This window comes from Cucurbita moschata, unplaced genomic scaffold (assembly GCF_002738365.1).
Source record: "Cucurbita moschata cultivar Rifu unplaced genomic scaffold, Cmos_1.0 Cmo_Scf00025, whole genome shotgun sequence".
NCBI classification, from domain to species: Eukaryota; Viridiplantae; Streptophyta; class Magnoliopsida; order Cucurbitales; family Cucurbitaceae; genus Cucurbita; species Cucurbita moschata.
In genome coordinates, this window is record NW_019268541.1 from 2425857 (window position 1) to 2439878 (window position 14022).

General features: G+C 38.8%; 2 protein-coding genes across 2 annotated transcripts; both read right to left on the bottom strand.

Annotated features, from left to right (window-relative positions):
• Positions 1 to 2361: 2361 nt before the first annotated feature.
• On the bottom strand, positions 2362 to 8607 carry LOC111461486 (exosome complex component RRP45A-like). Its single transcript, XM_023105022.1, has 11 exons — positions 8339 to 8607; positions 8046 to 8198; positions 7759 to 7968; positions 7043 to 7138; positions 6838 to 6952; positions 5165 to 5245; positions 4896 to 5084; positions 3790 to 4052; positions 3469 to 3527; positions 2863 to 3115; positions 2362 to 2767 (listed from the first exon to the last, which is right to left on the bottom strand). The coding sequence occupies exons 2-10, from the start codon at positions 8180 to 8182 to the stop codon at positions 2892 to 2894; spliced, it is 1374 nt and encodes a 457-aa protein (XP_022960790.1). The 5' UTR covers positions 8183 to 8198; positions 8339 to 8607; the 3' UTR covers positions 2362 to 2767; positions 2863 to 2891.
• A 437-nt stretch (positions 8608 to 9044) lies between these two features.
• On the bottom strand, positions 9045 to 12776 carry LOC111461487 (protein TRAUCO-like). The gene is made up of 2 exons (XM_023105023.1): positions 11540 to 12776; positions 9045 to 9641 (listed from the first exon to the last, which is right to left on the bottom strand). The coding sequence occupies exons 1-2, from the start codon at positions 12564 to 12566 to the stop codon at positions 9364 to 9366; spliced, it is 1305 nt and encodes a 434-aa protein (XP_022960791.1). The 5' UTR covers positions 12567 to 12776; the 3' UTR covers positions 9045 to 9363.
• Positions 12777 to 14022: the final 1246 nt, after the last annotated feature.

Here is a 14022-nt window from a genome sequence, read left to right on the forward strand (position 1 = left end):
TTTTTTTTTTTTTTTTTTTTTTTTATGTAATACATATTGCATCACAAAAGCTAGAATCATGAAGGTGAAATTACCACTTTGTCCTCTATAAAGAGACTCTATCAGAGTTAAATGCAACACATTCAAATAACTAAAATCGTAATTTTAATTTGGTTAAATTGATAAAAAAAAATATATTTGATTTTTGTATATGAACTTTTAAAAATTTCAATAAATTTTTAAACTTTCAAAAAAAGAAAATAGTGTTAGTTTTGAATAGAACCAGTTAATACTTTGTTTCAAAAATATTCTTTTTAATTTTAACCTTCAACTTTCAAATTTTTTATTAATTCTCTTAAAAAAAAATTTAAAATTTAAAAATTCAAAAATACTCTTAAAGTTCTTCTGATATTTAATATGTAGTTTGTTGTCTTTCGTTCCTGTAATGCAGTTTGTCAGTCCACGAATATTCTTAATTTAATTTTTTAAAAACGATGTTATTCTATTTTTTTTTTCTTTTCTTTTTAAAAAATTAAAGTCAAAGGTCTCAAATTGTGCTTACGTCCCTTAAAATTTAATCATATATAAAATGATTGGTAGCAACGAGTTTATATTTTAATACAAGATTAAATATATATTATTTAGTTTTATACTTTGACTATTTTTTTTTTTAATATTATAAACTAGTTTTATTCGATTGTGAAATGAAATATATAACCTAGGAATACTATATATTATAAAAATAGTCACAACCTAATTTATAAATGGATACATGAAAAAATATTAATGATTTAAAATAAACTAATAATTTTTAAATTTTAGTATAAGGAGTAAAATGATATTTTAAGGTCGAGTTGAATTTGTAAAGGATGCTATAAATGATAAATGGTCTATGCATTTATTGTACACGTGCCTAGACCCACCTTATGTGTATATATATTTGGTTGAAAACGTGCTAACATAAATTTATAAAATACGCAAACTCACGTACCAAACATAAATTTCGATACAAGACTCGAACGACTCGAACCATATCTTTTACCTTTAATAAGAACAAAACCTGTAGCGGCCTAGGTCAACTGCTAATAGATATTGTCCTCTTTGGATTTTCTCTTTCGGACTTCCCCTCAAGGCTTTAAAACGCGTCTACTAGAGAGAGATTTCCACACCCTAATAAATGGTGTTTCGTTCTCCTCTTCAACCAATGTTGGATATCATTATTCATCCCCCTTCAGGGCCCGTCTTCGCTAGAACTCAGTTCCTTTTCATAATCAATGTGGGACCCCACCAAATTCACCCCTCCTTTGGGGCCCAGCGTCCTGGCACACCGCCTCGTGTCTATCCCCTTCGAAGAACAACCTCCTCGCTGGCACATCACTCGATGTCTAGCTCTAGTACCTTTTGTAATGGCCTAAGTCCATCGCTAGCAGATATTGTCCTCTATGAATTTTCCCTTTTGGGCTTTCCCTCAAGCTTTAAAACGCGTCTACTACGGAGAGGTTTCCACACCCTTATATATGGTGTTTCGTTCTCCTCCCCAACCGATGTGGGATATCACAATCCACTCCCCTTCAGGGCCTAGCGTCCTCGCTAAAACTCATTCCTTTCCATAATCAATGTGGGACCCCACACCAAATTCACCCCCCCCCCCTTGGGCCCAGCANTAAGGCTCCGGTAAAGTCTAACCATAAAATTTCCTTTTCCCCTTTGAAAAGGTGATCAACACGAACGGTAATGGCCCAGGCCCACCAGCTTTCCCTTTCGGACTTCCCTTCAAGGCTTTTAAAATGCGTCTGTTAGGAAGAGGCTTTCACACCCTTATAAAAAGTGTTTCATTCTCCTCCCCAACCGATGTGGGATCTCACAATCCACCCCCTTCAGGGCCCAGCGTCCTCGCTGGCACTTGTTCCTTTCTCCAATCAATGTGGGACCCCCCACCAAATTCCCCCCCCCCCCCTTGGGCCCAGCGTCCTAACATACCACCTCGTGTCTACCCCCTTCGGATAACAACCTCCTCACTTGCACATCACTCGATGTCTAGCTCTAGTACAACTTGTAACGGCCCAGGCCCACCACTAGCAGATATTGTTCTCTTTGAGTTTCCCTTTCAGGCTTCCCTCGAGGCTTTAAAACCTGTCTGCTAGGGAGAGGTTTCCACACCCTTATAAAGGGTGTTTCGTTCTCCTACCAACCGAAGTGGGATATCACAAAACCATAATAAAATTCCCTATTCCGCTCGAACAAGATCTACAAACTTATTTTCTAATTAGTTTTAAAGTTTAGATTGATTGTCTTGAGAATATTCCTGCACATAACTCATAAGTCAACTCCAAGTGGGTGGGGAGAGGAATTTCAATGGCTACCATTGTTTTCCCTCAAATATGACATCGAAAAAGTTTATAATCAATGTAATATGAAAAAGGGTTCTCTAAACAATAATGAAAATCATCTCAGTGGAGCAGCCAGAACTTACAATCAAACAAGGAAAAAGCCTACGATTCTAAACACTCTATGTTACTCTAAATAAAGATTCCAATAGTAAGATGATGAACATGACAGAAATTGCATTACCTTTTCAACAGCATCATCATAGATTTCTGTGCTAAGTGTTCATCCAAATGCAGATTTCTTAGGATCTCACCAAGTTCAAGTTTCGAATTTCTTTGAACGAACCTTGATGAAACCGGGCACCGGGCATGAACGCTCTCCATGTTTGATAAGAGATGCTTCCGTTTGATCTATTCTAGTACTTCGAAGTCGAGCTTCAAAATTTACATCTTCATGAACTCTAAAAAGAAAGTTGCAATTAAGAGAGATTTTCAAATGCCAGAGAAGAATGCATATCAAAGAACACAAGCATTTGTATAGGTCAAGTGGACATACATTTCAGAAGATATCATGTCACCATTGAACTAATCTGCAATGTTGGGGGGGATGGTGGTCTTCTTCTTTTTCCTCTTGTTCTTTGGCTTCACGGCATCTTTCAGCGTCTTCTTCTCGTTTTCTTCTGACAAAATCTTAGCAGCAACAGGAGGTAAATTTCCCTCATCAACCTTAGCTTCTTGTTCATCAAGCTTAGTCTCAGAGGACATCGTTTCATCGCTCGCGTCCTGTTTCTTCGTTGTGGTTTGATTTCCTGCAACAAGCTATCATAAGAAAAGGCCAACTAGTTGATTGGAAGTAAGTTTTTGCCCTTGTGCACAAAGAGAACGGCAGAGAATGATTTTGCAAGTTGACACAGCATTGGGAGGACGGATTCAAACCTCTGACCCTTTGGTCTAAGACATATATCTTAAACAGATTAAACAGATGAGTTATGCTCGTGTTCGTAAAACGTAATTAGCCAATGTGAATAAACTACGCAGATTCCAACTAACCCAAATTAATATTCAATCAAAATAGATGAACCATATTCATATATATACTAACAACAACAATAATAATAGAAGCTTAAAGCAAAAGACGAATTATAATGTCACAGCGAAGTACCACGTGCAGCTAAAGTAGCTTTCAAGAAATCTGAATCAACACCTTTGGAGTATGGGTCCCTAGGAAAAAGAAAACAACGCTGTCAGAGGGCAGATGGCATGTCAGATGGCATGAAGATCGGTGTGTGATATTGTCATGCTTTTCAGTATTGTACATTCACCTGATGATATTAACGACTTAATCTAATTTAGTTTGCAATATCAATTCAAAGTATGAAGCAATTACAAAACTTAACAGTTCACACCTAAGATTTTCTTTTGGGGAAGAACATATTGAATAAGAGAAACTAGGTGTGTAACCATAATCAAGATAACACTTTACCAGCTTGAAGGGCCCCCAATGAAATTCTTAGCATCTAAATCTCTCTTGTTTAATTGTCCTTGATTTGTTGATCCAACATCACTCTCAATGCTCCTGCTTTGACCCGCGATACTGTCTTCAGAATTCAATTTCAATCTGTCAGAAAATTCATTGATACTCTTTTGGCTATCCTTCATATTAGCCACAGCTCTACCGACATCCAAATTAACCGAAGGGTGGCGCTTAATCTTCCGCAATTGTCTAGCTGAATTGTAAGTCTCAACCTAACATAAGATTGTGGTGGAAATGAGTAAAAGGGGAGGTTCAATGTGTAATATCCACAAAATATCAGAAGAAAAATTAATTGTCTCCACCATATAGTTTAAGGAGAAAATCATATATTAAATTTCCCAAAATGGACTAATGTTAATGATGGTTTTAGCATTATTCAATAAAAACACAACAGCATATCTAAAATAAAGATAAAAAAATAGTATAAAGACTATCTCACACCATCAGGACATCGTGGAGGAGGTGCTCGTACATCCCCCACAAAAGGAAGAATAGTATAAAGACTATCTCACACCATCAGGACATCGTGGAGGAGGTGCTCGTACATCCCCCACAAAAGGAAGAATAGTATAAAGACTATCTCACACCATCAGGACATCGTGGAGGAGGTGCTCGTACATCCCCCACAAAAGGAAGAATAGTATAAAGACTATCTCACACCATCAGGACATCGCGGAGGAGGTGCTCATCCCACAAAAGGAAGAATAGTATAAAGACTATCTCACACCATCAGGACATCGCGGAGGAGGTGCTCATCCATCCCCCTTCCCGGGGAATATATTATTTAGAAGGTTGTCGCTACTTTGAGGAAGTCATAGATCGATCGAGATAGACAGAGGAATCTTTAGAGGTTCATAGAAATCTTGGGAAAATGGCTTCAATTGCCCTCACATTTCAGTGCCTCTAGGCTCTAGGTGTTCTTATTTGGAGTGTCTCATAAGAGATTATTATTATTATTATTTTTTTTTTTTTGGAGAGTCTAAAACAGGGTAAAACAGAGTAGGATGCTATATCATTAAGTCATATTAAAAAACAATTAGAAAAAAGAAACTCACTGCATTTTTTATTTTAGTTGTAATATCACCAGCTTTGACACAAGCAATTCGAAGACATTGCATGATCACACTCTGAAGTACACCCTCTCCTCCTGCTTTTTGAATAGCGCAAACATCGTTATTAGCGTTAAGTGTGACGGTCATTCTCCCCCCCATAACAGCCTCTTCATAGTGAGTTGGATCTATCACCTGCACAGCACCCCATAATTAGACAACACTGCTATATAACTGAACACTTTACACAGCCTATTTAAAGAATTTGAGCCTACCAGGGTGCTCTCACTACGAAAAAATGCAAAGGTTACTGCAATAGGGAGATGGTGTATGATCAACGGAAGTGGCTCCCTAACCTGTCAAATAGCAACATCCATGTGATACATTCAAGGTTATGGGCAACTAGGATAGAAGATAAACCCAAACACAATTATTTGTTTCACACAAAAGAAAAATCTTAAGACCAAGGATTATTGGATAAATGTGGTAGTACATATTAAAACTAATTGACAGTGAGAGCAATAACTAATGCATCTTTTAAAGATTGTGAGATCTCTCCATTTTCTACTGTGGGATCCTCAACCTGACCCCTCGAGATGGTACATCTTTGAGTTCACCATTCTTGGGTCGGATCCTTTTTTTCTCTTTAACAGAACACTCGTTTGCCTCCATGGGCTCTGGTACTACATTAGATAAACATGGGGTTCCATCTAAAAACCAATTGAAAATGAGAGAAGCAAGAGTGGTTACTTCTCGGTCAACCATCTGACTATGCAAATTGGTTCTTCTTGTCGAGAGAAAACCAATTGTCTTAAAGAGTAAGAATGGTTACTTCTCTCGACAAAAAGTAACCATTCTTGCTTCTTGTCGTGAAAAACCAATTGTCTTAAACTCCTTCACAGTCAACCATTTAACTTTTTCTGTTTATTGGTTCTCAAAGCTTGTCAAGGGAGGAGAATCCAGTTTTGGAAAGGTAGGTGGATTGGGAGAAACGCCCTTGAGGCTAAGCGGCTCCAACTATGCAAAATATTGCCTATAGAATAGTTACAAAAGTTCTTCGAAATCAAAGCTCAAAGAGAAAAATGAAAAGATGGTTGAGCTTTAAGTTCAAATGATGGATGTTGTATGCTTGGGAGAAGGTGATGACAAGGTCTGTTGGTCGCTTGGGAAACGACGAATGTTCTCCCCTAAGTCTGCCTTTTTTGAAGCTCTCAAAGTCCACCCCTATTTTGAAAACCTCTCTCATTTCGTCAATTTTGGAAACTTAGAATTCCAAAGAAAGTCAGAAGTGTTCCGCTGGTCCTTGGCTTACAAAAGATTACAAACCCAGGATTCCTCCCAAGGAAGTGTATAAATCTGGCCCTTTCTCCTTCAATGCAGCCTTTTCCTTAGAAATGAAGAATCCATCGATCATATAGTTTTATTTCTGCTCGTGGTTGATCCTGTCTTTTGGATACTGTTGGTATGTCATGTTGTTTCCCTAAGCAAATAGATGGTTGATTGTTTGAAGTCCTTACAGACTGGAGGTTATCTACAAGAGTTAAAATTCCATTGAATTATGTAGTTAGAGCGCTCCATCAGCATATTTGGTTGAAAACGAACCTTCGTATTCTTTAAAGTTTTGGTAGGTATGTAGAGCACACCTCTTCTTAGTGGTGTATTCATGCAGGAAATTCCTTAGTAACTATAGTCTTCCAATGATCATGAACATTGGAAAGCACTTCTTAAGTTTATTTGTGGGTGGGGGTTCCCTCTTCCAACCCTTAAGCTGTTTTTCTCTTCTTTCAAATGTAAACAAGTTTCTTATGAAATAATTACAATAATAGTTACGATTAGATGTGGGATCGTCGTGTTTGTATATAGCAGCATGCATTTAAGTAAATAATGTCACATCAATTGAACAGGATGCACCTCAAGTTAAATTCCAAGAGAATTTTGAAGAACTTACCTCAGGGGGATGAATTATCACTTCCTGACCGTCATCTCCCCCCAGTGAGCATTCAGGTCTTCGAAAAGTCGATAGAGCAGCCAAAGCAGCAATATTAGCAGCATCCACAAGGTTTCTGCTTGCAGGATTGTTAAATACCATGTATTAGCATCATTATAACAATACGCAAAATAAAATAAAATAAAATAAATATTCAAAAGCTTACCCCCCATTATCTAAAATGTGGAGATCGACTCGAACGGCCCACACAGACTTGCCCGAAACCACACAAAGTGATTCCATATCCACTGCCCTACTCTCCCTGCATTAATACCTCAAACCTTAGATTACATAGGTTACTTGCAGACTGTGAAGCTAGAGAAAAGCATTGTACTCAAGTTAGACAACACAACAGGAGTTTAGATTGATAGTTAAATTTATCAGCAATTAAGTAACTGAATAATATATAGATGTTTAATGTTAATTCCATATACCGAACGGTAACCTCCGACCTAAGCAACAATGTGGGCATACAATGTTGCAGTAACCATAAAGGAAAATCTCATCAGTGAAGAACTAACAACCTTAGTCTTTGATGCAGAGCTACGCTTGATTTAGGTAGAGACATTATCAGAATATATGACGACTTTAGTGAACTCTTTCATTGGGATTCAACAGATTGTTGAAACAATTCAGCAAATGACTAATCGCGCATGAACTACGAATATGGATAAAAGGATCCAATCACATCACGGATCAGAAACGAATGAATCAAACACCATTGTTCAACCTCAGATACGCCATTTGCACTTAAATCATGTAATAAACTAACCTCATATCACCAAGACTTGAGGTAACACAGCTTCTACTCACAATTCACACAAAGAATTCAATGCCAGCATATATAGAAAGCAAATAAAATGAACGAAAAAAGAGAATTACCTCAGACCACGGTCTATTACACGTCCTAGCTCGATAGCAGACTCTCCAGGACGGCCAGGCTCAAATGAGGGATCAGCCATAGGAGAGAACTCAGTAAATATAGAAAGAGTGCCCTCATTAGGACGATCCCTATACGGTTGAACTAGCTGAGCAGTCACAAAGCCCATTGCGTGAGTCTGGCCAAGCTGCACCTCTGAAGAACCATCATCTCTGCACAAAAATTCATTCTAATCACCACCCACAAAAAATCATACCAGAAAGCGAAAACCCATAGTGAGAAACATTACTTGCCAAAGTTGATGGTGAGATTACGGTAATCAAATGGGCGACGACCATCGACCCTCAAATCCGAAAGAAGGGCTGTTTCAATGAATTTCTTCTCATTCGCAGAGAGACGCCACGCATTGGCTAATCTCTGCTCCATTTAGTACACCCTTTTCCTGAAAATTCAAACTACAACGTCAGAAACGTATTATATCATGTTAAATCGATGAAGAACAGCACACCACAGACTAAAACAACCCAACAATTGAAGAAACAAGTGAAAACATTTCATGGGTCTGATTTATTCAGAACTGACCGAAAATGCTGACAACCAAAGAAGCTTCTTCTAAAGACGAGGCTGGATGAGGGAATATTAGCCGCAGTTGCTGCTAGTTGGGGGGCTTTTGTTTACAGAAAGAGAGCTATTTTCCTGGGTTAGAAGAAGAGATGGCCAAGAAGAGAGCTGGGGCTTCGTGTGACCGCCGGGAGAGAGGTGAGTGAGGTTCGGCCGCCACCGACGAGGGTGTTGATTTGCAGAGACGAAGAGACGAACCTATTTTGGCTCAATGACCAAATGTTTAGGTTACAAAAATAACACATTTTTTCATCTAAACTTTTAGTTTTTTTTTTTCTTTCCTTTATTATTATTTTTTTTTTATTAATCCACGTCGGATGAAAGTGTCCCACATCCGTTAATTTAAAGAATGGTCATGGGTTTATAATCAAATAATACACTCTTCATTGATATGAGACCTTTTGGAGGAGCTCAAACTAGACAATATCATATTATTGTGGAGAGTTGTATTCATCTAACATGGTATCAAAGTCCTCGAACAATGTATTATGAGCCTTGAAGGCATTCTCGAGCCTCGATCAAGGGGGGAGGTGTTGGTGTCCCAAACCTTTTGGGAAAGCCCAATGAACGTGTCCCACAAGTGGACAATATCGTTTTTGTATAACCTTATTATTATACGAGTTAAGAATTCAACAATTAAATATTAATACATTAACAATCAACATCAATATAACTCGATAGATAAAACGCCTTAACCCAACATACCCTGATAGTTAAAACGTCTTAACTCGATAGCTAAAACGTCCCTACTAAAAGAGAATAAAAAATGAAATGACTAGGATATCTCATGAGTCTGGCCTTCAAGAACTTATAAGCAAATCAGACAAATGTTGTTTGGGCTCATACAGTGTCTATCACTACTCACATAGAACATTGCTTTCTTCTGCTGATTGTAAGCTGTAACTAGAAAAATTTACACCACTCATCTTCCCATTGTCAGTCCTAATGCACATAAACTAAGAGTACACATGAAACAAAAGATGGTACTACTTGGTAACTACTGTGTTTTTCTCGTTTGAAACTCCGTTTTCAGGTTGGTTGTCGAAGCCATGGTAAGGTACATCGACCATGGGTTGGGGCGAAGGACGACCCTGAAAGTCCTCTGGAAAGGATTCGAAATCTGGGCCGAAGTTGAACTTGACTACACAATTTGGTTGATTAGGAAGAGTGTACATGGAGGCTGCAGGATAATAGCGACCTCCGTTCAGATCCGTGAAAGCAACCCCTTGGCATACTCCGTTTTTGAAGAACGAAATCTCGCTTCCTGCATAATGAATGTCGGACGCATCATGTAACTTCATAAGGGAGATAAGAGAATGAAAAATGTAAGGCAAAATGCAACAGATTTCTGGGGGATCTATATCGAGTTCCTGAATCTCAGTTCATCGCTATATAACCAACATGACAGTTGACTCATACTGTTCATAATCAAACACCCACCTCGCATCCCTGCAGTTGTATACTTACACAGCTTGTAACAACTCAAGTCTACCGTTAGTAGATATTGTCCTCTTTAGGCTTTCCCTTCCGGACTTCCCCTCAAGGTTTTAAATGCATCTGCTAGGGAGAGGTTTCAATACCCTTATACAAAATGTTTCATTCCCCTCTCTAACCGATGTAGGATCTCGCAATCCACCCCCCTTCAAGGCCCAACGTCCTTACTGGCACACCGCCCAATGTTTGGCTCATATACCATTTGTAATCGCTCAAGCCCACCGCTAGCAGATATTGGGCTTTCCCTTTCGGACTTCCTCTCAAGGTTTTAAAACGTGTCTGCTAGGGAGAGGTTTCCACACCCTTATAAAGAATGTTCCGTTCCCCTCTCCAACCGATGTGGGATCTCAGAATCCACCCCCCTTTGGGGCCCAGAATCCTTGTTGGACTCATTCCTCTTTTCAATCGATGTGGGGTCTCACAATCCAACCCGAAAGGGAAACCCCAAAAAGGATAGTATCTACTAGCAGTGGGTTTGAGCTATTACATTGCTTTTCATGAGCTATCTCCGTCCTTCACTACCCTCTTGACCCACTTCTTTGGAGCATGGCTTGAGTTTTATCACGTACTAAACAAACACAACCAATCAGAGACAATAAAAACTAAAGAAAAAGAACCTTTCTCCTCAAATGCAACACCATACGTAGTGCCCATATTCGTAAAGAATCATCCAACTATGTTAGTGTCAAAATTACTCAAATTTTGATGAAAACACGACCAGATGCATAATCCTAGAGGAGCCTTAGTTTAAAATGAATGTCACTAAAGTAGCAAGCAACTTCAAGTAAAATAACAATAATAACAAAAGCTATAATTTCATGATTGACCAATTGCAGCTCAAGAGCAGCCTACTTCGGGGACAGAAATTGGCTGAAACCGGGAGGAGAACGAAACACCCTTTATAAGGGTGTGGAGACCTCTCTCAAGCAAACGTATTTTAAAAACCTTGAGGGGAAGGCCGAAAGAAAAGCCCAAAGAGAACAATATATGCTAAAGGTGAGCCTGGGCTATCACAAATGGTATTAGAGCCAGACACCGGGCAATGTGCAAGCAAGGAGGCTGAACCCCGAAGGGGAGTAGACATGAGGCAATGTGTCAGCGTCCCACATCAATTGGAGAAAGGAACGAGTGCCAGCGAGGACGCTAGGCTCCGAAGGAGGGTGGATTATGGGATCCCACATAGGTTGGGGAGGAGAAAGAATCATCCTTTATAAGGATGTGAAAACCTCTCCGTAGCAGATGCGTTTTAAAAAACTTGAAGGAAAGTCCGAAAGGGAAAGCCCAAAAAGGACAATATCTGCTAGCGGTTGGCTTGGGCTATTACATCTAGATCTAGCCTCATGTAGGGACAAAACTTTGTTCTTTCTCATCACTTGTTTCACAGGGCAGCACGACTAGCTAACACTAGGAAGTCCTAAAACAGTCTAAATATTAAGAACACAACACTTTTTCGAACTCCAACTATCGAATCGAAAATTGAAAACGAATTGGCATATCAAAAGCACAAGTTAAGAGGCAATGAACTATTATATAACACTCAGAACGCAGTTTCAATGTTTTCAATGGAGCTTGCATGAACATACAGCAGAACCTCAACAACTTCACTTAAAAGAAAAATGAACATAGAATGCATCAGTAGTCAGCACTTAGTAAAGTAATCCAACATACCAGGAACTACTTTAGGCGGCTCCTCTTTCCCTTCAGGAGCACAAATGTACCTCTGCCCCTTATACCAAACAAAGTGTGGCGGCTTGGGCGCATATAAAGCCCCATCAGGCAAATTGATATAGAAACCAATGATATCACCTTCCTTGTATCCCTCCTCTCCATATTTCTCCCTTAAAGCCTTATGCACCTTACTTCCATCAATATCTCTATACCCAAAGCTATTCCCGTCGTACCCGACCGGAGCCTGCAAGTCCCCTTTCTCCGTTGACCATCCGAGCCGAGTATGTCCAGTCTCCCCCAAGCTCACCACCTTGATTTCAAAATACCATGCCCCTTCCTCCACCCCTCTAGTGGCCCTCACCATTCTATACCCCTTTGTACTACCAGCACTCATTCTGTCATCACTCAATTCAACTTTCTCCGCCTTATAAACCTTTGACAAACATATTTGCATATCGGAATTGTCATCCCCTTTATCAGGGAACCTCGGAACTGGAGTGATCAAGACAGGATCCTCAGTTGGTGCATTGTGATTGTTATTAGCTTTGTTCTTCTTTTTCCCCTTCCGAGTCGACTTCGTAACCCAAACATTATTGTTCTTCTTCTTCGATTTCTTCGGATTCAAAGCCGTTGCCGCCTGTGCAGCATTACCACTAGCCGAACCATTGTTCTTAGCAGTATCCGATTCAAGCAATGGCGATTTCTCCTCCTCCACAGGCTGATTAAGCGAAGACAATTGCTTCCGCTTCTTCGTAGGTGGGTTTTCGTCATCGTCGTCGTCGTTCCCAGGTGACTTCGCTAATTTAGCCGATTTCTCAGTGTCATCAGAAGCCGGTTCCTCTTCGGAGATTTCTTCAGAAGCATCAGGTGGGTCTTGTCTGGTACCATCCTGGGGCTCTGTTGAGGAGCCGCTAACATTCGCCTCCATTGGTGGTTCAGGAAGCTCCGGTGGGTGGATTTCAGCGGCGGGAACGGACTCGTCTTCTTCATCGTCTTCATCTCTGTAAGTGGAACGGAGGGAATCCATGAGAACAAGCTCCAGTAGGGTTTGAAAATTGGGCAGTAGTGTTGAAGAAGAAGAGTGATGGGCTGATTACATACGTAAACCTTGAGAATTTCAGTGGGGATTTGGAGGAACCATGAGAGAGTCCGATGGAGAAAGGATTTGGACTTGAGAGTCTGAACCAGGTAGGGCTGAGGAACTGAAATGGACAAACTTTTGGGTACTTGGCTCAAGTCTCCCTCTCTTCGAAAATTCAAAATTATTCTAAAATGGTCTTAAAATGTGGTTTTGATTTTCTTTTCTTTTTTTAATAAAAATTTGTTAAAAATAAATAAATAAAGTGATGAATTACACGCGTTAAATTAATAAAAATATAGATTACTGCTTAAACTGACTCTGATTGCCAATCATAATAAAAACCACAAAAAGATAATAGTTATTACGGCTTAAACTCACTACTAGCTAGTAATATTGTCAGCTTGAATCCATTACGTAATAAAAACCACAAAAGAATAACTGCTTAAACTCACTGTTAGTAGATATTGTCAGATTGAACCCAATACACAATAAAAACCACAAAAAAAGTAATAGTTATTACTGCTTAAATTCACTACTAGCCGATATTGTCAACTTCAACCCATTACATAATAAAAACCACAAAAGAATAACAGTTATTACTGCTTAAACTCACTGCTAGCAAATATAGTCAGATTAAACCCAAAGCTATTCCCGTGAGTAATATTGTCAGCTTAAATCCAATACATAATAAAAACCACCAAAAAAAGTAATAGTTATTACTGATTAAACTCACTACTAGCCAGCTTGAACCCATTACATAATAAAAACCACAAAAAAAAAAACAAACAGTTATTACTGCTTAAACTCACTGACAGCAAAAATTGTTAGCTTAAATCCTTTACATAATAAAAACCACAAAAAATAACGGTTATTACGACTTAACTCACTGCTAACAAATATGGTTCGTTTGAACACATTACATAATAAAAACCACAAAAAAATAACAATTATTACTACTCAAACTCATTGCTAGCAAATATTGTCAGATTGAACCTATCGCATAATAAAAACCACAAAAAATAATCGTTATTACTGCTTAAAACTCACTGCTAGCAGATATTCAAGCTATTACATAATAAAATTGTCTATTAGAAAAAGGTTTCCATACCCTTGTAACAAGTACTTTGTTCCACTCTCCAATCAAGGATCTCACAGTTATTGAAACAGCCAATCGAATATTGAAAATTGCAAGCAATAAATAGGAAAATGCTCGTATCTAGAAGATTGGATGAGCAATGAGGATTTCCGACCGACAGTAGAGATATTCATAGCACGACAAAATTTGATCAATGAATACTCGATTCCCCAATGTCCCACGTTCTTCATAGAACGTAATAATGAACTTTTTAGAAGAAGAAAATGGAGGCGAAGTGTGGAAATAAAAAATGGTAGAGATTCTGAA

Bases quoted from the DNA above. Each gene is read 5' to 3' on its own strand.
- LOC111461486 (XM_023105022.1), bottom strand. From the start codon at position 8,182: ATGGAGCAGAGATTAGCCAATGCGTGGCGTCTCTCTGCGAATGAGAAG. The intron at 6,953-7,042 runs GTAAGCTTTTGA...TCCTGCAAGCAG, and splicing joins CACATTTTAGATAATGGGGG to AAACCTTGTGGATGCTGCTA. The intron at 5,246-6,837 runs GTAAGTTCTTCA...GCTATTTGACAG, and splicing joins TGATAATTCATCCCCCTGAG to GTTAGGGAGCCACTTCCGTT.
- LOC111461487 (XM_023105023.1), bottom strand. From the start codon at position 12,566: ATGGATTCCCTCCGTTCCACTTACAGAGATGAAGACGATGAAGAAGAC. The intron at 9,642-11,539 runs GTATGTTGGATT...TTCATTATGCAG, and splicing joins GCCGCCTAAAGTAGTTCCTG to GAAGCGAGATTTCGTTCTTC.